Source organism: Melospiza georgiana, chromosome 4, assembly GCF_028018845.1.
Source record: "Melospiza georgiana isolate bMelGeo1 chromosome 4, bMelGeo1.pri, whole genome shotgun sequence".
NCBI lineage: Eukaryota > Metazoa > Chordata > Aves > Passeriformes > Passerellidae > Melospiza > Melospiza georgiana.
Window position 1 is genome coordinate 51950180 of NC_080433.1, and position 23099 is coordinate 51973278.

The 23099-nt window shown below is 35.8% G+C and overlaps 1 protein-coding gene across 1 annotated transcript in view; it reads left to right on the plus strand.

Annotated features, from left to right (window-relative positions):
* The window catches only part of ADAMTS20 (ADAM metallopeptidase with thrombospondin type 1 motif 20), an 85229-nt gene that overhangs the window by 15180 nt on the left and 46950 nt on the right, over positions 1 to 23099 (plus strand). The window contains exons 4-11 of the mRNA XM_058022645.1: positions 302 to 561; positions 11973 to 12056; positions 12752 to 12876; positions 13670 to 13710; positions 14020 to 14125; positions 15208 to 15354; positions 16018 to 16159; positions 17451 to 17555. Coding sequence (XP_057878628.1) covers positions 302 to 561; positions 11973 to 12056; positions 12752 to 12876; positions 13670 to 13710; positions 14020 to 14125; positions 15208 to 15354; positions 16018 to 16159; positions 17451 to 17555 — 1010 coding nt within the window. The remainder of the gene's footprint in view (positions 1 to 301; positions 562 to 11972; positions 12057 to 12751; positions 12877 to 13669; positions 13711 to 14019; positions 14126 to 15207; positions 15355 to 16017; positions 16160 to 17450; positions 17556 to 23099) is intronic.

The following is a 23099-nucleotide window of genomic DNA, read 5'->3' on the forward strand; positions in this document are numbered from 1 at the left end:
GTAGTGCTTATCTCCTTCCAGCCTTCCTGTTTGGATTATACTGCTGTCTAGGAACTGTGTAGTATTGCTGTGTCTTAACTAATTTGTAACAAATAATCCATTTATGATAGAACTATATAAAAATATTCAAGACACCTCATTTGGGGTTCCTATTAGAGTCTTTTGTGTTTTTGGGATTTTTTTAATGGTTCCACAGTTTCTCTTGGAAATAAGATCATAAATACAAATTTTTCTATTTTGGGCAGCCTTTTGCCTTTGTATTTAGCAACTGTATTCAACAATAAATCTTTTTATTTTACAGAGAAAGAGTTGCAGAAGAGCACTTTATTACATCCAACCTTCAGCAGTTTAGATGAAAAGAGCAGCATTTTACAGAAGTCTCTCAGTTCAGAGTATGCTTTAAATAACATCTCCGTAGAGGATGGTGGCAATCCACATTCCAGGAAGAAACGTTTTCTTTCCTATCCAAGATATGTAGAAGTGATGGTCACAGCTGACACCAAAATGGTTCGTCACCATGGGCAGAATTTACAGCACTATGTACTAACTCTGATGTCAATAGTAAGTAAGTTCTTAAGCATTAGGAATTTAAATTATTTCTGTTCTGTTGTTTTCTTTTCAGCAACTTTCCTGTCTTCTGGTTTGATCAAATTCTGTATAATAAAAAGAGTTTACATAAATATAAATAAAAAAGATGGGTCAAAATTTAAGGTTATGGGTCTTTTCAGTTTAATGCAGTATACCATGTGTACGTGAAATTATGAGATCCATTTCCTGATTTTCTCTTGCTTTAGATGAATTCTTAAGTTTCAGGGTGTGAAAAATACATATTAATTACAGCAGACAGATATTAAATGGCATTGTGAAAAAAAAAGCTTGGTTATAGTAATCCTAGTTTTTCAATTTTTCAAGAAACTTCAGATTACTATGGGTCAGACTTAGAGTTGGTATAATTTATTTGTGATCTTTATGTGGTAAATTCTTTCTTGAACCAAAAATGATTCAGAATATAGTACAGTAAGCTCTAAAATCAAAAGTTTTACCTTGACATCACTTGAATAATCTGTTAGGAAAAGGCATGCTAACATATTCTGCATTGTAATTATTCATAGATTTCTGTCCTTACATCTATTCAGGAAGCTTAATTTATATGAAACTACATCTAGCTTGGGGGTAGCAAATTAAAGCGCCTATCACATAAGTATCTATAGAGACATCTGCTTTTTGATGGCTTTTAACTTGACAGTTACAGACATCTACTTTGGATGAACAGAATAGCACTGTAGTTTTACCATGATTAATTAACTTGCTTCATAGAAATGCCCCATGCCATTTAGGATGTGGTAGGACATCTGATGTGGCCTCAGCTGCTGCTTCAGCAAGCTGTGCAAGTCTCCTGTAAAACAAGTAGAACATGTGTTGCATCTGCCAGTTGTGCATTCTATAACCTATGGTGTGTGAAGTGGTGCTGGGTTGTAGGCACTTAGAGAGCTGAGCTGAATTCTGCTCACTAATATCCACATCTCCAGCTGATGACACTACAGCTGCTGCCATCTATTACACAGATGATGTAGGTATGTAAATTGAGAACATAAAGTTTCTTTTAATTAGTTTGTAAGAAAAATAAAATAATGTTTTAAGGGAGATTAGCATATGTTATTGTAAGTCTTCTGAATTTTTCTACTTTTAGTGGTGTGAAGGTACAAAAGTTCATGTATTACCAAAAAAAAAAAATCCATACTGAAAGTTCTTTTGCCTCTTACAGTACAGAGGAATTCCTTTTGAAACAATTAATCCCTAAGATGCAATTTTTTATGGTTACTTCCTTTATTAAAGAGGTTTACTAAGGAACAAAGTGAAGTGGTAAAGACATTACTTTAAAATAGAAGCTGTTTTTTAGAGCACTTTACAATAAGATGAAAGGGAACATTTATTATATCTTTTTCATGAGGCCCTGTTGTGATTATAGGTAATTCCTAATTTTTTTTTTAAGAGGAAATCATTGTTTTTGCATCTGTAGATGTTGTACATTCAAGTACTATTCCTTACAGTGCCATATTTGTCTTACACAGTTGGACTTTTAGGTGAATAAGATAAGCATTATATAATTGCTATTAAAGATAACCTATATATGAACTGATTTTAAGATCTAGTATTTAACATATACTGTATGAGTGAAAGAATACCTGTTCTTTTCTAAAAAACTTGTCATTTCTTTCTTGTGCTTTCCTATCTGTACTGTAAAACTAGGGTTTGACACTTACTGCTGGCATTGGGGTAATAGCCTTCAATAGGCCACTACATATTTAATGTGAGTTTAATATCTCTGAATGCCTCTGAAGGTGGTAAGATCTATTGCTTGCATCTGTTGGCAGCTCTATTCCATATATATATATGCAGAAGACAGTGATCTTGAAACAAAAATTTCTTAAGATGTTATTTCTAGTAACGTTGAGCTTTTATAAATACAGATATAAAAAGTATAAATTCAGATCTTATTTTTAAAATATTTTCTTTACAGTTCAGTAAATTCCATGCACTCTCCCTTCTCCTGCCTCCATTTCCCCCACAGAATACAAATCCCAACTTGTATCCCTTCCCTTTTGATTTCTTCCAAGCATTTTCAGCAATGGCTTGGAATCACAGAACAAGTGGAAGTTATCTAATCCAACCCTCTCCTGACACAGATATTAGTCACACAAATAATGTGAATGAATATACAGCCTTCTATAACTTCTTATCCATAACAGTTATTTTTCTGTAAACTAGTAAAAAAATGTGATGGATAGGAAAACAAGTGACTATCATTCTTTGCTATGTAATCTGCATTAGAATTTATCAGTATGCTAGTGGGTCATTTCTTGACCCACAGCCTCTTAGTGTTTGAAATTGAACCATTTTTAGTCTTATTTGATAGCCTATAAAGGAAAGAAATGAAACTTTTACATTTTATCCTTTCTGCCATTATACAGATAGCTTTGGTTATTAAATTTTACTGGTACTAGTATCTGGTCAAGCAACTTCTGTTATGGGAAATTGTCAGGTTGCTGGCATTTTAATTGAAGCATTATGCTTTACTCTTGTAATAATTCTGAAACTTTTAAGGTTATTTGGTTCTGGCTTGGATATTAAAGAAACCTAAAACCTTTAAGCATATAAATGACATTAAATTTAATGAAACTTAGACATCTAGCTCCCAGAAGAACCTTTGAAATCCTTGCCCATTTTTCTTTTATTTTCTTTGGTGCTTTTTTTAGCATCAACAAAGCCACCAAAGTAAACGTGCTGCTGTTTTATGAGTGGCAAATAAGAACTGAAATATACTGCTAAATATTTTTAGGGTTTTAAGTATCTTGTCACTCATCCAATTCAACCTGAAAAGGCTTAGCTCTCAGCATGCAAGTAATCCCTTTAAAGAAAACTGCATAAATGTTGGCAATATGAGTATTCACATTACTTACATTATATCTTGGAAATACTTATTCTGATTGAAATATGTACTTCAAGATAGAAGGAGAACCTTTGCCATAGGATTTTATGAAAAACTTTATTGTATTTCAACACAAAGAGTGGTATTATTTAATGTGAAACAATAAATAAAACAATAAGAATACTGTAATTGCTTAACTTGAACAGTTTCTTCTTGTTCCTCCAAGTATTGTATCAGCAGAGCAGGCAGTAGGCACTGCCTGAATAGATTTAGTAACTGGAGGACTTAGACTATGTTCTGAAAGTTCAGAGCCCCAGGCATGAAGGCTTGATCTTAGCAACTGAGATAATTCATTAAAACACTGGAGTTTACTGTAAAATTCATAACCACCTGAAATTTGGTTCTATTAAACATTTTGAGGTACTGTCCTCATTTTCTGAATCAATAGCCTGATTATTGACATCCTTTTAAGTACTTTACTGCTTATATAGTTTGTTTGGTAGTAAAAAAAAGCCCTACTAGGTCTGTTCTTAGTCTGCTTGCAGGAAAAACTCTGTAGTCTTGCCTTTTTGAAAAGAAGTCATGACATATAAAACCACCTGTGGTAGGGCTGTGATGGGCTGCTCAGATTGTGAACTTGGCTGACTGCCTAGTCATGGGAATGCTGAAGTCAGAGCATGGGAGGGGAGAGCCATGCATTCAAGGAGAGGATTGAGACAACATCAATTTAAATCATTTAGCTTGCAGCCAGCCATAAAGGGGTGTTGTATCATAGTGCTATTAAAATATGGTGTTAAAAGCTGATGCTTTTGATTTTCATTAAGACAAAAACTTTAGACAAGTTTTAGGGTTGCCATCTTTTACTGACATATGTAATAGAAGGCAGTGATTAGTAGGTCTTAACAGTAAAAAATTTTTCTAGTTAGAGTCTTATTGATGCTTTTTTTTGCAATCATAATCAGCAATCATCATGAAGTATTTCCTATATGGGAAGTGTGTGTGCACCAATGTGTCCCATCATTAAAACCAGACAAATTATTTTATCTTAATATATATGGGGTGAATTTAAAGACTGTTTTTGTACTTCACAGTTCATACTATACAGTAGTTAACAGTTCATCTTTCCAGAACACACTGGGAAAACACTGATGCCTTTAAGAATATTTGGCATATTGATTTTGCCTATAGTCATCATTTAAAAATAGGCAGTAGACCTAAATAGTTTATATGTTAGTAATTTAATTTGTATTGCTACCATCTGAAAGGCAATGAATATAGTTACATTCAAAATTTAGGGGTGAATATATTGTTCCTTGTAGCTGTTCCTTTGAACCTCAGTATTTTTCCCCTTTCTCATTCAGATCATTGCATTAGTATTAAAGCTACAGGAATGTTTAGTGCTTTTTATCTCTTATGCAGTAAAATCTAGAAGGCCAGCACAAGGCATATTTTTCTTGGCACAAGCCAAGGATATACCTTACTATGTTTCTTCTGTGTATATAAAAAAACCCCATGATCTTGTGCATTTGGCATGATTAAAATGAAAGTGGGTATTTATTCACCAATAAATATGCATAGCTGGAAACAATTTTCAAAGTATCATTCATATAAATTCTCTGAGCTGGCCTTCTTATTTATCTTGACATATGGGTATCTGTGGAAGTATAAAAGCCAACTATTCTTTAGTTGTGACTGTCCTTTAATTGTGTCTCCAGGATGCCTGTATATGAAACGTCATGATAATACCTCACTACATCTTGAGGTTGACCAACTAATACAGAGGAGTTAGTGTGCCAGGTAGCCAAGAAGGCCAATGGCATCCTTGCATGAGAAATAGTGTTGCCAGCAGCACCAAGGCAGTGCTTGTGCCCTTGTGCTTAGCACTGGTGAGGCTGCACCTTGAGTGCTGTGTCCAGTTCTGGGCCCTTCACTCCAGGACATTGAGGTGCCTGGAGCATGGCCAGAGAAAGGCAATAAGGCTGATGGAGGGTCTGGAGCACAAGTCATATGAGGAGTGGCTGAGGGAGCTGGAGGCATTAACCTGGAAAAAATTACACTCAGGGGAACCTTACCATTGTGTACGACTACCTGTCAGGAGATTGTATTGAGTTGGGGAACAGTGTTGTCTCCCAAGTAACAAGTGAAGGACCAGAGAAAATGGTTTCAAGCTGTACCAGTAAGGTTTAGAAAAAATTATGTGATGGAGAGGGTTGTGAAGCATTGTAACAGGCTGCCCTGGGAAGCAGGGGAGTCACCATCCCTGGAGGTAAGTAAAAGATGTGCAGATGTGGTACTTAGTGGTAGGTTTTCATAGTGGACTTGGCAGTGTTTGGTTGAACTCAATAATTTTAAGGGTCTTTTCCTAAGTGATTTTATTTTGCAGTATGTGGGCAGGCACATACTTGCCTGTCTTTACATTTCACTGCTGTTAGTATTATTTACTACAATTTTTGTCTAGGTGGTGGTTGTTGTTGTTGGTTCAATAATTAGACTTTATGAATTTCTCTTCAGTAGTTCAAGAGGTGTTCCTAAGGTGAAGTCTTGGTATTGTCCAATTATGATAAAGGCCTTCCTTTAAACTGCTTGGGACCCATCTCATATAAGAATAGGAACGATGAGTATAAGGAGACAATCTTGCCAAGCAGCTCAGTGTTTCTCTGAGTAGCTTCTAACAGCTAGAGAAGCCTGTCAATGGCTGTGTCTTCTGAAATGATCTTTGAAGGTCATTTCTTTTAGATTCTGAAAGGAAAATGCATTGACATTGTGCTGTACATGATGGCATTTGATGTGATCTAACTGTGGTATGTATTTTCATTGAACAGTTGTAGATGGTGATGATCATGACTGTTACCATCTTCTGACTTACTGCAATATTAAAGCTCTGTCTTTGCACCCATCTCAGTTACAGGTTAGAGGTGAGACAGAACACAGGCATTCCTGATGGGGTGTCCCCAGCTGGCAGCTAAGCCCCACACAACCACTTGCTCACTCCCCCGCCAACAGGATCAGGGAGAGAATCAGAAGGGTAAAAGCTAGAAACTCGTGGGTTGAGATAAAGGCAATTTAATAGGGAAGGCAAAGAATTTATTCAGTGCTTCCTATGGGGAGGCAGATGTTCAGCCATCTCCAGGAGACCAGGGCCCCATCACATGTAATGGTTACTGGGGAAGACAAACTCCATCACTCCAAATGTCCCCCCTTCCTCCTCCTTCCCCCAGTGCATACACTGAGCATGATGGCACCTGGTCTGGGATCTCCTTGTGGCCAGTTTGGGTCACCTGTCCTGGCTGTGTCTCCTCCCAGCCCCCCAGGCACCCCCAGTCTCCTTCCCAGTGTGGCAGGAAGAAAAGCAGGAAAGGCCTTGGCTCTGTGTAAGCTCTGCTCAGCAATAATAAAAACATCTCTGTATTATCAACCCTGTGGTCAGCACAAATCCAAAACATATCCCTGTACCAGCTAGTATGAAGACAATATTTCTACCCTAGCCAAAATCAACACAAAAGGCAACTCAGGCTTTAAAATGCAGGTATGTATTCTTTCCTTTTGCCTCCACTAAAGCACTCCATGAGGTGACATGTAGAACCTCTACTTGGTTAACTGAGCGGATAGTAGCTTGAACAAGACTTGGGTGAGGGGGCAGTAGATGAACTAAAACCTACAGGGGAAAAAATTGGGAAGTCTGAGGCATGGGTATACTTGTGCAAGTTTGCATGAGAAGTCTTTGCTGCCATTAGGATCTACTTGTGGAAGCCAGTTTTGTACAGAAATATGCATGCCACTGAATAGAGGAGTAGCACCAACAGAAATAACATGGTTCTTTCTCTGAAGCCGTAGCTGCTCATATATCTCATGACTTCAGACAATTTTTGGGTCTTACAAAGTGTATGATAGAATCAATATGACACTGGAAAACGTGAAGGAGAAATCTCCCAGATCCTGGATATCTTACATGCTTTCATCACTACAGTGATACATAGAAGATTCTGGAGCCTACAAAAGACATACAGGCTATGAAGTGATGCTGTGTTTCTTTCAGGGGATATGAATGTTTGTCTTTTCTTGGTACCATGCTTGTGTGTACCAGACAAGAGGAAAGAAAAAGAGGTCTTGTGATACAATGTTAGGAGTGAAAAAAGGAAGGAAAAAAGAGCTAAGCAAGATGTATCCAATTGGATTTGGATATATCATTTACTTACCTTCCAGCCTCTAGGGGTACTTGCTTGTTTATCCGCACCTTTTCTAAATAGGGCATTTTGCCTCTATTCAGTCACACTTTCATGGACAGTTGAAACAGGATTTTCAAGAGAAACTAAACTGTGTGACCAAGTTGCTTCCAATAAACTGGCAGCCACAGCTGTCTGACTTAATCTTTCACACTTTCTTGAAAATAAAAGCTGTGATCCTTCCACTAAAGCGTAACTAGTTTAATTTGTATTTTTCCCCATTCTTTGTTGTATTCTGGTTGGTGAAGGCTGGTTTTAAGAGTTTGAAAAATCTTTTGAAACTAATTTCACTTTATCTTGGCTACTGCCTCCTACTTCTCTGAAGCCTGGATTTAGATCACTGTAAACCAAGGGGATCTGGAAATTGTAAAGAAATGGTATATTCTATTAAATTCCTATCCCATTTCATCATCTCTTTTCAGGAATGCCTCCAATAAGAGATGACTGAGAGGAATATCCTTAGAATACATGAGCAGGGACTACTTACATCTTATTTTTTTTTCACCAAAAATAAGGATATTATATTCCAGATCTTTCATAGTTTCCTGCATCACTGTAAAATTTCAAGTCTCAGTGGATTATTTTAGTCTGCCTAGTTCCTTAGGTAACCTATCTTCAAGTTTGATTTGTGGTTATCAGTTTTCAGGACTTTTCACAGTTGTTCGACCATGCTGAGAATGCATACTGAACTTTGCTGGTAAGAGCATCTTGTTATCAACATACAGTCTTGCTCTTGATCTTTTGAAAGCAGTGGTAATAACTAAATGTTTGGAGGTCATGGTCATGAGGCAAAGGACGCATAGTTTGACTCAAACATAGGATTAATGACAGCAGCATTATTTTATCTTTAGCATGAACTTACTTTCTCTCATAATGGAAACAGGTGTGTTTCACATTTTGGCAAGAAGTGCAGACCTCTGGCATCTACATGACATTATTCCAGTCCTCAGCTATTCTGCAGAGGGATAACCAGTACATAATTCAGATGGTGCATAGATATAGTGTTGAAAGTCCTGCAACAGATTCTTTTCAGACATGCAATGAGATATTTTTCTCTCATATACTTACTCAGTCTAATGCAGCTCCTCTGAGGTATGAGTAACTAGTTTTGTGTTTTGAAGATACACTCTTGCTCAATTATTTTAAATGGACATTGGGTCAACAGGCAGGATGGAGCACTCTTGTCTCTGTGTTTTGTGTTGGTTTCTTTGCCTCCTCTATGTTTCCAGATTTTGTCAGCAGGATAACCTTGACAGAAAGCACTTGCACAGCAGTAAAAGATTTTTTTCAAAGAACTATTAATGTATATGAGGGAACATCCATCAACTACGGTATAAGTACTGCTACAATGATGAACAAGAACTGCTAAGTTTTAGTTACAAGAAGTCTCCAGCCTTAACTCCTTGCCTGGATCATTCTAATCACCCAGGAGCAGAAATTATCTCTACTATAGCAGAGGAGGCATTTGGGAAACTTAAGGCTAATTTTGCATTGAAGGTTGAAAGTCACAGTTTAGGCATGCAGGCATTGTTTGGTGTTGGCTGAACCTAGTTAACTCTCCCATTCAGTTCTCAATCCCTTTGCCTATTCGACCTGATATATATAGTCTTAGAGTACTGGACAAGTCATGTGTTGGTTTTTGTTGATTGTGTCACTACCTCAGATGACCTGCATGCTCTTTACTTGACAGCCAGTGAAATGCATCTGGTTCCTGAGCTTCAGAGCTTTCTGTTCCAAAACCAGACACTAACAAGACTGATTTACAAGTTAATTAAGATATGTTTCTGACTAATTTAGTGGCATTCTGTGATGGAGTAACTGCACCAGGGGCAAGGAAAGAACTCTGCCTGGTCATCTGTAAAGCCTTTGATACAGCCCCCCACTGCAATCTGTCCAGTAAATTGGAAAGATGTGGATTTGATGCATGGACTGTTAGATGGATAAGGAATTGACTGGATGGCCACTCCAAAGAGGGATCATCAATGGCTCAATTTCCAAACAGAAACCAGTAATGAGTGGTGTCCCTCAAGGGTCCGTATTGGAACTAACAATTTTTAATATCTTCATCAATGACACTGGCAGTGTAATTTTGTGCACCCTCAGCAAGTTTTCAGGTGACACCAAGTTCAGTTATTCGGTTGAGTTGCTTGAGGGAAGGGATGCCTTCTGGAGAGGCTTGAGGAGTGGGCCTGTGTGAATCCATGAAGGTCTACAAGGACAAGTGCAACAACCATGTCCAGTGAAAAAAGTCTGTGTTAGTGCTATACACAAGTAATCTTCTTGTATAAGTTTATACTGTAACAAATTCTCAGTTGTAAGTGCCTCTTATAACAGCTTAAATGGTATTAGAATCAATCCTTGGAATAAGTGTCTTCCAATTCTTGGAATATGGCAAAGATCCTCACAGGTCTCATCTCAGATTCCTCTCTGACATGATTTTAGAATGCCATATGAATCCATATTCTGTTTCTTCTTTGCTGAAGAAAAGTAAAACTTGAAAGAGCTGGGCTGGAATTAATCTGCCTTAGCCTCATACATCTGAAAATTAAACATCTTGTCTCTTTCCATAGTAAAGGGATGAAGAAATGAAATAGCTGCTCTTCATGTCCTGTATGAAAATGTATGTTTAAATACATATCTCTAGATAGTCATGTCTACAGAACAGTTCATCCCTTCTCCTTCTTAATTGACCATCACATCCATCTCAACTCATGTAACCTATAGGGAGCAAACCTATAGGAATTCGCTCCCTATAGGTTACATGAGTTGAGATGGATGTGATAATTGTGTTATTGTAAAACAGCAGTTCCTATAGGAGTATACTTTGACTGTGAAGAGGATAAAGGTCCAGAAATACCCTTTCTAAGTTTATCAAAGTGGATTTCAAAGTAGAAGAATACATTATGAGCTTGATTGTGGTTAAGTAATTTTGATATTAGAAAAATGATAGTTTATTCCCCTCAATTCTGCCTAAATTTTGCTTGAGCATTTCAGATACCTTTTGTAAAGGCTTCTGAGTTTGTCCATGCCCAATGGATTCAGCACTTTTGTGAGTATTTGAGAGATGTTCCTTATTCCCACCTAAGAGTAATTGGCTACTTGCTGGTTAGTTACCAAGAAAGGAGTCTGTATGGAAAGAAGCAAACAATAGCTGTACTTCTCTGAAATATGTTCTCCACATGGGTTCTGAAGCCCCTACTCTTATTGAAACCTCTACTTCCAGCTTGTTTGTCAACAAAGGAATGAAGGACAGTACTGCATAGTGTCTCCAGTTTAGAGAAAGGTAGGGCATGAGTTGGGAGCCCCAGTTCTAAGTTTTAGCAGTATTACTTGACCTCAGGTAAATAGAATTTATACACTGCAAGGCTGTGGTTTCACAAGCAATTTGAGCCAGTTCAAGTGGCTCAAAAGACTTCTGAAAGAAGTCTGTTCTTCTTCCCGTTTCCCTCTGTCAGCACTTGTGTTGGAGACTGCACAAGAAATGAGAGCATATTGACCAGTATAATGTGATTAAAAAAAACCCAAAAATTTGCAGTTGTATCAGTTCCTTGATCACTTTGGAGCCTTGCAGCCTTAGCACAAGCTTGAAGGGAGGAAAGGCAGTACTTCTGTGTTTGGTGGCAACTCTTGTTTACATAAGGCTGTCGTTCGACTACTGCTTTAAGCCAGAATTCACATGGATGAGGTATCTGAAGCTGTTACTTGGAGTGCGTAAATTTTTTATACTGTTTTTATGAAAAATAACTTTCAAAGTAGTCCACTTTGAAAGTTGCATGGAATTGACTCATGAATTTTACTATCTGTCTGCAAGAGTATGTATAAAAATGCCTGTTGGGTATATAAATACAAATTTTATGAATGCAGAAAGATACCTTTGTATATGTCATGTTTATTTTTTATACAGTTTTACAGCTCAGTCTAGCTTCCATTAAGAGCAAGATAAAAACTTATTTGTTCCAAGTTGCTTTTTAAGGCTCTCTAATATTTCCATTGATTCTGCAAATCATCCATATAAAGCAGCTTATGCCTCACAGTCACAGTAACAGTACTTTTTTCTTTTCTTTGATATTTTATCCATAAACTATATGTGTACTTTTTACATTATCATTTCAACATGTTGTTTGTCTGTTTGGAAATTACTATAGTGAAGTCATTTGGATATTATTTTTTTTGTCACCGTGTCCTTGGGTAGAAGGTACAGTTGGATGCATGAGATACCTGTTGTGTAGTGGCTTGGTTTGCACTGGTGATTTGTTTGTTTCATTAAAAGAGATAGTTTACCAGGTGAGTTTAATACTCTAATCTTTTTTTCTCTTTAGGTTGCAGCTATTTATAAAGATTCAAGTATTGGAAATCTTATAAATGTAGTTATTGTCAAATTAGTTGTAATTCACAATGAACAGGTAAGAAAAATAAATATTTAAAAGATTTCTTTCTTATATTAGAAACAAAATGCATGAACTTACATTGTAATTACAAAGTTGTTCTTTTTTAGTTTAAATATAAAATTTTTTTAACTACATAGTGTTGTTTTAAAATAGGCAACAATATGTCAAATGCAATGTTAACTTCAAGGCCTGTATTTTAATGCCTCTATTTTCCTGTCTGTATTAGTAAGTTCATTTGACCTATACTGACATAAACCAGATAGTATATGAAAGCTTATGGCAGAACTACCTGAAGTGTGGTTGTGCTCATGGAAACATGACAGGAAAATAGTACTTTTTATAGAGGGTTTCAATGGAAGGCTTTCAGCCCTAACAGCTGTAGTATTTTAAGATTGTAAGAAGTACTTGCTTTTCAAATATGTGGATTTATATTTATTTATTATAAATGTTTTGTCACTATATTTGCTAATATTGAACACATGGTGAATGCTCACATACATTGTTTAGGATAATGGGTTCTTATGACTGATGACTTCAGATCTGGCCCTTCAAAAAATGTGCTGAGGGAATTCTTATGTCGAGTCCTGCTGACTTTCTTTCCATGCACAAGTCATTACTTTGTAGATTAGCAGCACAAATGACAATGCAGTAAGTGCAAGTGCATGAATATTGAAGCTCTTATTTGATGTTTTTGGCCATTTCTTGCTTAGGAAGGACCAGCTATCACTTTTAATGCAGCTACCACTCTGCGTAATTTTTGCATATGGCAGCAAGCACAAAACACTTTGGATGATACTCACCCTTCTCATCACGATACTGCTGTTCTCATCACGAGGTACAGTATCTAAAGTAGCCACAATTACCCACCTAGGTGAGACAAATGCTTCAGTTTTGTTTTTACAATATAATCTTTCAACCATTCCACTGACATTATTCATAGATAAGTGAATAACACTATCTTGCCCTTCCAAAATACTTATTATCAATATGTGAGCAATTACTCTGACATTGCTATATTGATAGATAAGCATCTGATTATCCTTCCATTAAAGATTATAGAAATTAATTAGACCTGCAAGTGTTGCAAGGAAGTTAAATCTCTAGTTTTGGTACATACATGTGATAGGGGAGGAGTGTTGTTAGAGTCAGCTGAAGGATGCAGTGACTGCTCCTGATAGCCTGATCAGAGCTATGAAAAGCTTAAAATGGAAAGCATATAAATATTAGTATGTTTTCTGCCCGTACACCAGTCACCTCAGTGATGGTTCTGATGTTCATTCATTGGAATAGTCTCTTTTTCACTGATTTTTCTTTCAATAAGGTTTCAAGTATACTTCAATTTGCATGTTTTTCAGCATCATTTCATACTTAAGCTACCTTCTGCATTCTAGAGAAAGAACATGATAAATTTTTATTCTTTGCACGCTAGATAAAAGGCATCACTGTGGACTTAGTCCGGTGAATTTAAATCACTTCTTTCACTAGAATTCAAATGATTTGAATGGCCTGTAACATTAAAGAATGAGAATCAGATTTTCAATTGCTGTAACTAGTGTAGCAACAGTGAAATACTTTTCAAATATTCTTTTATATACTCTAATGATTTGTAATAAATATTTTCTTTCAAGGGAAGATATCTGCAGAGCTAGAGAGAAGTGTGATACTCTTGGTGAGTTACTCTCTTTTTCATCAGTATGATTTTACATGCATAAGAATATCAGTGTCAATATTGGTTTAGGAATAGTCAGAAAATAGATACAAAATTTAAACCACACAGACAAAAATAATGGTTTCCCATTTCTTATTGCTATTCTGTCCTGGCGTGTACTTTGGTGCCAGGTGGTTGTTTGTTTTGTGTAAATTTGCTGCATACTTGAGGCACAACTTTTGACTTGAGTGCCATAGCATTCACTGTAATGCATGGCAATATGTGACAATTCATTCCCTTAAGCTTTTATACAAGGATTCAATTTTGCAGGTTTAGCAGAGCTAGGTACAATGTGCGACCCACTGCGCAGTTGTTCTGTAAGTGAAGAAAATGGATTGAGTGCTGCTTTTACTATAGCACATGAGCTTGGACATGTGTAAGTACCTATTTCTTGGCAGGTAATTGTTTTTGTTTAATTTCCTTTTTAATGTGACCAATTTTCAGCAGTGGGCTTTGCATTTCTAAGAGGGTGCAGTTTGATGTGGCCTTTCAGAAGAGTCATTATTTTTGCCTCTTGCAGTGAGCCTGGTTAAGAAATTGTGAGTTTTATAACTTGGTTGGTATCCTGAATTCTAGGGAAAACTGTCCAAAAGATTAATTCTGTCCTTTTGTCATATGAACTGGTTGAGACAGTGGGGCATACCCTAGGTAGTACAACATAGTTCTGTTAAATCTAAGTGTATTCTAGCTCTGTTAGGAATTTACCTTTAAGAAAAGACAATTGTTAATATAACACAGAAATATTCTTCCTTGTGTTTGATCCTTTCAGAGTACAGTAGAGTAACACAAAGAGAAATACTTTACACTGAAAAATAAGAGGAGATGACAGCATTTTATTTTATGAAGCATACCTCATCAGTGATGGCAGAAAGGTGCTATACTCTAGCTCCATGAGCATGCTGCAGTGTAGGTAACGACGACCGTACAGAGCTCAGTAGCTAGCTTGTTCCTTTTATTGTGCCTGCAAGTCCACTTAGACACATGCTATTTGTCTTGGTACTTGAACTGAGATAGTAATGTAAGATGTTAGTTGCATTGAGTATGATATTGATGTGCTCTGCAGTTTTTGTTTCTGAGTAGTTCGAGTTATGATGTGAGTGTTGGGTTGCATGTTGTGAACAGACCAGCCATGGCCTGTATATTCATTTGAGGACATGGGTTGTTCCTTTATAGTGTTGCACTCCTAAGACACTGGAATTTTTCTGGTAAGCTAAAAAAATATGTTACTTGTACAATTCTTCCTGTACCCACCACTATACAACTAGGAGCATTTGGATAAGGGGATAATTATGTAAGTAATTTTAAAGATATTGCCAAAAGGTCAGATAGATGCATTAAGTCCCAGTAAATTTTAAGGCATTCTCAAACTCAGAATTCAAGCATTTGCTGCTGCAGCAAAGAAAGTTTCAGTTAATTATTGCTGAATTTGTTTTGGAGTTTATCTCTTTTGCTTTTTAGGTTTAATGTGCCTCATGATGATAGTTTTAAATGTAAAGAAGCTGGACTTAAACACCAATATCATGTGATGGCTCCAACTTTAAATTATCATACAAGTCCATGGACCTGGTCAAAATGCAGTCAAAAACACATCACTGAATTTCTTGAGTAAGTATCAATATAATGCTATGGTTTGGAGTGGAGTTTTTTTTTTTTTTTTTTTTTTTATTTTTTTTTTGTTTTTTTTTTTTTTTTTTGCCTTACCAATTTCATTTATTTCTGAGAAGTATTTTAAAGGTATTGCTTAAATATAGTTTTTGCACTGTTCTTTGATTTAACCACTGACTTGCAGGGCCTCAGTCCTCCAGAAAAATACATGTATTTAACTTTTTTTGTGAATTATAACCATTAAAGTTGCACTGAACATGTAAAGCTTAGAATTTTTTTTAATGTAGTGGTATTTTTGATTGAAAATACCTTTAAGATTATTTTAGTAGGTTAGAATAGGCACCCTTTATTTTCTAAAGATTTATGTTGAAAATAAGTGATGGGTATTATTTAGGTAGTACCATTTTTTCTTTTTTTAAAAAATGAGAAAAAAAACCACTTAATTTTTTTTTGGTGGATCTAAATGCAAAATACGAAAAAGGAAAATCAAGTGATCTGGTACATTTCTTTATTCATTAATTCAATTAAAGTCATTATACAGGCAAGTAAGCATGCAAACACATAACACCACTGAGATATGTGTGTGTAAAATGTTGTGTGAATAGTGAGAAGGTTCCCATGAGTTGAGTGATTTATTCACATTTTGTTCCTGTTTTACAACAGTACTGGTTATGGTGAGTGCCTCCTAGACAAACCTAGTGGAGAAACATTCCATCTCTCCTCTCAGCTGCCTGGGTCAATGTATGATGTCAACAAGCAGTGTGAGCTTACTTTTGGTATTGGGTCACAAGTATGCCCTTACATGGTGAGTGAAAACCAGGCAAAGTTATGCTTAATCTAGGATAAAAAATTACTGAAAAGTACTGGTTTTGGAATGATTTTATCCTGAAATAAGTAAAATTTCAGGTTATATTGTTTTGAAGTGGAAGAGTTCAGTATACAGCAGTGCAATTTCACATGTGAGAAATCTATAGCAATAGAAAATAGGTTTAATTCATTTTGATTTCCATATCTATGAATGTGAGAATTCTTTTAAAATATCTAAAGCTGCATATGCTAAAGTTTCCTGCAACAACTTAAAGGGATTTATTTCAGCACTTCCTGCAAATGTTTTCATAATATCTTACATTAGCAGATCTTGCTTCTCTGCTTCTTTTAATGCTTTTTAGAAACTTACAGCTTAAAAATAGACTATCTCAAACATTTCTTCTAAATGTTTGTTCCAAATTGTAGATTCCCTCTACTTTGTCAGAGTCCAAAAATATTTTCATGCCTGACAGTTTTGTATACAAAACTGAGAGAAAACTCAAACAGATTAGTACTGAAACTTAAGATGTATCTTGAAAACTTAATGTGGCCGTTGCAATGTAAACACAATTATAACACTTTATTCACTGCTGACAAGACTTCAGGTAGAGTTAGATTTTGGAGCAACTTGTAAAATTCCTCTACCAGCATTGTATGTCTTGTTGGAGCTGTTTAAAGAAGAGCATTTAAGCTCAAATTCAAACTGAATTAAGTGGAGCTTTTTGGTGAGGTAAAATGTTGTATAAGAGGGGTCAGGCTTTGTGAGAATATTAAAGGAGAGGAAAAGAGGATTTCAAACACCTGAAGATGGTGTTACTGAAAACTGATTTATAAATTTGTTTAATCCGTAAGGGTTATTTGTCTATTAAGAGTCTTTTAGCAATTTAAAAATAAGGCTTTCTGCCTTATTTTCTAGACAGTACATTTAATTCCTGTTAAATTCACTTAGGGTCTTCACTTAGGGAGATTCAGTGGAAACTGTTGTGTGTAGTATTACCCATAACCTCTTACACTTTTAAATAAATTTTCTACTGAAGTAGAAAATGAAGTTATCTATTAATTGATGGGATCAATTTCAGAAATTCCACATTCCTGCTTGGTCTTAAGCAAAATCTGTTTTGGTTCTGTGGGGCTTTATCTGTGAAAACATGGTAGTACAATAGCAAGTCCTAAGCCTGCATGGTGTGAGAAAATAAAAATAACACAATCAATAAAACAGTAAAATAATCACAGCTAATGTCTAAAATGGTATTGCCAGTGCAAAAAAAGTAACCTGGTTTTCTTTTTAGAAACAATGCAAACGCTTATGGTGCACAAGCACAGAAGGTGTTCACAAGGGTTGTCGTACTCAGCACATGCCTTTGGCTGATGGAACAGCTTGTGGTATAGGCATGGTAAGCCTTGTTTTGTTTCTCAGTACTTGCAATTTCGGATGTAGGTAAGAAAGTGTGTGGCTGTGTGGCAATACTGTGCTTATAGACTACTGATGGTGTGAAAATTGTCTACCTGACTTTACATGCAGTTTCTCTTAGTTCTGTAATCTTGTGACATAAAAACCCACAGTTTGTCTGTTCAGAGTAATTATGAAAGTTTACAGGTGCCACACTTCTTTAAAATAGGTGAAAGAAGTCATGGGAAAGTTGACATCTTTCCGTCTGTTTGAAATGAGCAGCTCATGCATAAGTTGTTTTTTTCCTGATTGGTAGTGTCCAAAGTAAAATTATCTGAAATATGACATCCTTAAACTGTGTTTCCCCCAGTTCATCTTGTAGAGGCTGTTTTTTGAACCAGCACAAATTAAGTATGAGTCACTTAGGTACAGGTGTATGCTTTTTGAAAGAGGGAGTCTTTGGATTCTAGTCTCAGATATTTATATCTGCACTGTATCTGTTTCAGAGCAAATAGGAAAACATGTGTCAATAGCTCTTCACTCGCTCCAGGAAGTGCCTTTAGCACACATAACTCATGTTCATTTTCTGTCTTTCCTATTGTAACATAACTCAGGATATTTGGGTCTGTTCAGTGCTAGAAACAGGAGCTCTCTTCTCATTTATCCCCCAATGTGTAAGACTACCTGGCTGCTTGAAGTACAGATTAAATGCTTTGACAGATTAAAGAAGAAGAAGTGGAAACTGCGTTTCCTATATTCTGCTCATTGGTTAATTTGGTAAGGAGTTTTTGGGTGATAAGGGTGCTACTCACTGCTTCTTCATTTGCAAGTCTTTGAATTCTGATCCTGATCTGTAAAATTGGACAATATAGCCTTCCTTGGGATGTCCATAAGGGTCATGAATATCTTATTACTAGATATAGTCAAGGCACTTACAGAACCTTGATAGAAACACAAGCAATGGCAGAGGCTAGTTGTATCCAGTTTCCAGTGAAGATTTGCGGCTATTAGTTTTGGATTTGTATGTGGTTTGGGAAGTGAATAAAAATAAGGTGCTTAAGTTCTTTACTGGTCTAGTATTTGTCTTCTTCATGTCTTACTTCACCACCAGCAAACAGAAGTGTTTTCTTATTTGTCAGGGTATTGTGAGAATAAATGTTTTTGAGATTTTACATGGTAATGTATGACAATGATTATCTTAAGTGTGGGTGGTTTATTATCTTGAGCTGCTTTTATATAGTAGTGTGCTTTGGCGGCTTCAGGGGGCAATGTGGGAGCAATGTTAATTTTTTTAAAAATAATTTTATATGTTCAAAATTATTAAAAGCTCTCATTTAATTTCCTTGTATAATAGGCAGCTACATTTCACTCAGTTATTCCTAATTTTTCCCCAATAACTTTTAATCTTACGAGATTCTATGTTTGGTAAGACAATATTAATGAGGAGTTTGAAAATAGTGTCTTAATGGAAAACAAATGTAGTGGGTAAACTCTCTCAAATGGCTTCTTTCTGTTCTGCAAGATCAGAAAAAGTTACTTGAAGGCTGTAGTGGAAGCTTTGCTTGATTGTAGCCTCTGCATGCCGTTGGTGTTAAAATGTTTAACCCATTTTTCAGTCAGTCACTCATCAGAAAGGAAATTCTTCTTTTATGTAAACTTCATTTGTCACCTTCAGTTAAATTGACTCTAATTTGCGAACATCAGAGGACTTCTTTTACAGAAGAATACAAAAACCTTTTTTATGTAATTAGCGCAGTGGAACCATTTTTCTCTAGGAAGTAAAGAGCTAATTATGGTCATTACCTCTGAAAGATGTAAGAAAGAACAGCAGTTAATTAATCTGACAAATTGTCATCTATTCCTGACTAAGGGACAGCTCTTCTCAAGCTCAGACTGCAAGTTGCCACTGATGTTAATGGGCATAAGAGATGGTGACTATTAATTGTTATTAACATTTCCCAGCAAGCTAAATTGATTTATTTTTAACATTTACAACATTATTGCTGTGATGGATACAGAAAAGACCAATTTAAGGCATTTGTTATTTTAGTATCAATTTTTTAAGTTCAGATTTCAAACATCATGTGTTGTATTATTGAATCTGGCTCTATGAACTGCTCTAACAGTTGGATTTAGTGAAGCATATCTGAGTCAAAAAAAACCCACCTCCAAAGAAGAAAAATTGTTGAAAACACCTCTCTTTCAGGAGTGGCATTCTCAGAAAAAGTCTTTATTGATATGAAAATAACAGCAAAAATACCCAGTAAAGTATGAGTCGTTTATTACTGTTTTTTTGAGGCACTCCAAAAGTTTGCACTCTGGTCCTTCCTGGATTCCTGAGGAGTATAGAAATATGCCCATATTCTTTTGATTCCTTGAGCATTGGAATGGGGAGGTAGGACATAGCTATATGATTCTGACCTAAACTTTTCAGTGTCCTGGGGATATCCCCGTGTTCTGCATAATGGCAGTTTGCTACTTGAACACTGTAAAAAACTAACTGTCCATGAAGTTTGGAAAAATCTCTTTAACAGCAAGAAGGAATTCACATGGTACAAGTAACAGTTGGATTGGAAAGAATGTGCTTTTCTGTGTTTTAGACACATGTTAATCAATTCTATTCACTGTAGATATGTAATGTATATTGAGATAGCATCTAAAAATATTCAGAATAGCAATCAAATAAGTTAAGATTTCATCCTAGTCCTTTTGGCATAAAAGACAGGGATACAGATATAACTGAGAATGAGAATGCAGAGCAACAAAGAATTGCTTTGAACAGTAAAAGAAATACCCATCTAATTCTGAATTATATTTGCTGTTCTTGACTGGTAGGTAGTACCCAGTAATTGATTATTATTAAGAATTGTTGCATAGCTTGACATAGCATTTACTTCGTCAATGTAATACATGAAGATACTGAATCTGAAAGAATAAATAATTTCAATGTATATATATGTAAAGTAAGTATAAAAAAATCATGTGGATTTTATCAGAGTTGGGGATAGGGGAATATGTTCACCATCTGGAAAGCAGCCACAGATTTTTTGAACTGTAAGAACAGAGTAAAATATGGGCTCAAACCATAAATTTTTTCTGTAAGCTGGGATTTCTGTGAAATATTTTTCTTTGAGCTATAATTTCAGAAAATTAGAAGTTTCAAGGGAGAAAAAATTATGCAATTTTTCTGTAAGAAAAAGTTGAAAACATTTAAAAAACTTAAATAGTGTGGATTTTGTAGATAATGTCATTTGAGTAATAAATGTAGACTTGTCTGAGATAAAGACCTGAGATGCTGTGGTGACACCTTCAGTTCGAAGCTCCATTTCTTCTGCTTTGTATGCTCATTTTATTAACTCTAGTTTAGCTCTAGTTTAGCTCCTTTTATGTACCTTAGGGTCCCACTTCTCATCTTGGTGGGCTGTGTGGGAAGTGCTTGATTTCAGAGGAGCTCTAGTCCTGTTCTGCATGCATCCTCCCCTCTCCTTCATTCAGTCAAAGTTGAGCATAGCCTGTCAAGTAACGCTTTAATAATTTCTTCCAAGATTGCTTTCCTGGAAATTTAGAAAGTTTAGTTAGAGATAAATTGAAAGCTGTCAAAAGCAATTTATCTAGTCATAGGTCAATCCATAGGAAAGACTCCAAGTGCTTATTATAAGGAGATTATTAATAAAAACAAGTTTGGGTACCCATAGGTTTATTGATTCCAATGTAGAAGCATTTCTAGGTTTTTCGACAGAAAACCAAATGTTGATCTTGACTAGAGCAGCCTCGCCACTTGCTGCAATTGGTATGTTTGGAATTATGTGTCATATCCCCTTTACATGACACATATGCTATATTTGTCATAAGAATGTAGAAAAAATTGTTAGCAATTATATTTAAGTTTATGAAAGCTCTGTGTATCATACTGTTCTCAGTGAAGCAATGATTCAAATGAATTCACAGAGAAACATCTGGAACCTGTCTGGTGCAGGACTTTTCTACCTTGACTTCATCATGTTGCTTCTGTAGGAATGCAGCTGAATAATAGCTGAGACAAGTTTGTTGAATAAGCTATTAAAATCCCAGATGTAAGCATATGCTTTCCATTTTTATGGATCAAAATTGTACTGTTGAGGCTATAAAATTTTGTTTAAAAACTCTTTTCTTGAAATCTGCCTTCAAGTTATTGTAAATGTTTTTCTGGATGGACAAAGAGCCTAAATGCTAGATCACTGTCTATATTAGAATGCAGTGTTCATTTTGTAAAGGAAGATTTAGACTCTTCAGCCTATAGTAGAAAAAAATTATTTTGTAAGATGCTAAGGACAGTTCTTGGAAAGGCAAGTTCTTAATGTTCCTTATTATGGATGGACTATGTAGAAAGTCTACCATAGATTGCTAGGGATTTGACATTAGGTATTAGAAGGCTTGCATGTAAAGGTACCTGAAGGCCATCTTGAAAAAAAATAATACAGACTAAGAGTAAGCACTCCAGTGAGAATTCATATGCAGTGAAATAATGGTGGCTTTCTGGTTTTAGGTTAAAGCATTAGTTTTAGCATTAAGTGATGATCTGGCCAATTGACTGAATTGTTTACACAGTTCTATGCATTTGCTTTGGGTCTGAGAGTCAACTGGAGTGATCATATTCTTAGGGGAAGGCATACAGAGATTAAAAGATATGGTCTATATGCAAGAGTTGCTGTGACAAGGAATTATTCAGGCAAGCAATTTTATCATCAGTTTGATTAGGAACTTAGGCAGAAGCCTGAAAAGAGAACCCGTTTCTGTAAAAAATTCCTATTTTGAGAACAAAATGTTTGATAGCATGTGAGCATAAGTATCAATATAACAAAAGCATATACTAATAAGGAAAAAAAATTGTGGAGTTATTTTAAGCAGTGATAAAACCACAAGATTTGAATCTTGTGCCAGTCAGCTATATTCAGAAAGAGTACACACAATTTTTGTGTGTTCAGTGAAACTTGTTTCTTGGTAGTTTCTGCAATAAATTTGTAATAACTCTCAAGAAATTGTACATTTATGTACATTTAAATTAATTGTAAAAAATTGGAGGTTTAATACTTGTTTGATTATTTAATCTTTTGTGTATCAGAGGTTATTAAAAGGTTTTATGTGCCAGAGACTTTATTTATCAAAATCGTTCTTGAGTTTAAGGTAATTTGAGACTGTTTTATCTTGCTGAGAGGCAAAGCCTAGGCTTTAGAAATAACAAGCAATTGAGTTGATATAATCTGCTCTAGTGACTGATCCATACTCTATATTTCCTGCAGGGAAAGATGGGATGAGCCACTCCCTGTCAATACAACTAGCAGAATCCCTCCTGACACCAAACCTAATTAATGGACAATCTAATCCTGAGTCTGCAAACAGGCATCTAACATAAAGAATTCTCTCTATTATGTATGAACACTGACCCCATGTATTCAGTCCTGGCCGGTGTCTTGTCTCCAGATGAGGGCAGTCTTTGATGCCTCAGAGGGTGTTTGAAGTCAAGGACAAAGTTGACACGTTTCCCACATAGAAGTCAGCAGGATATGTA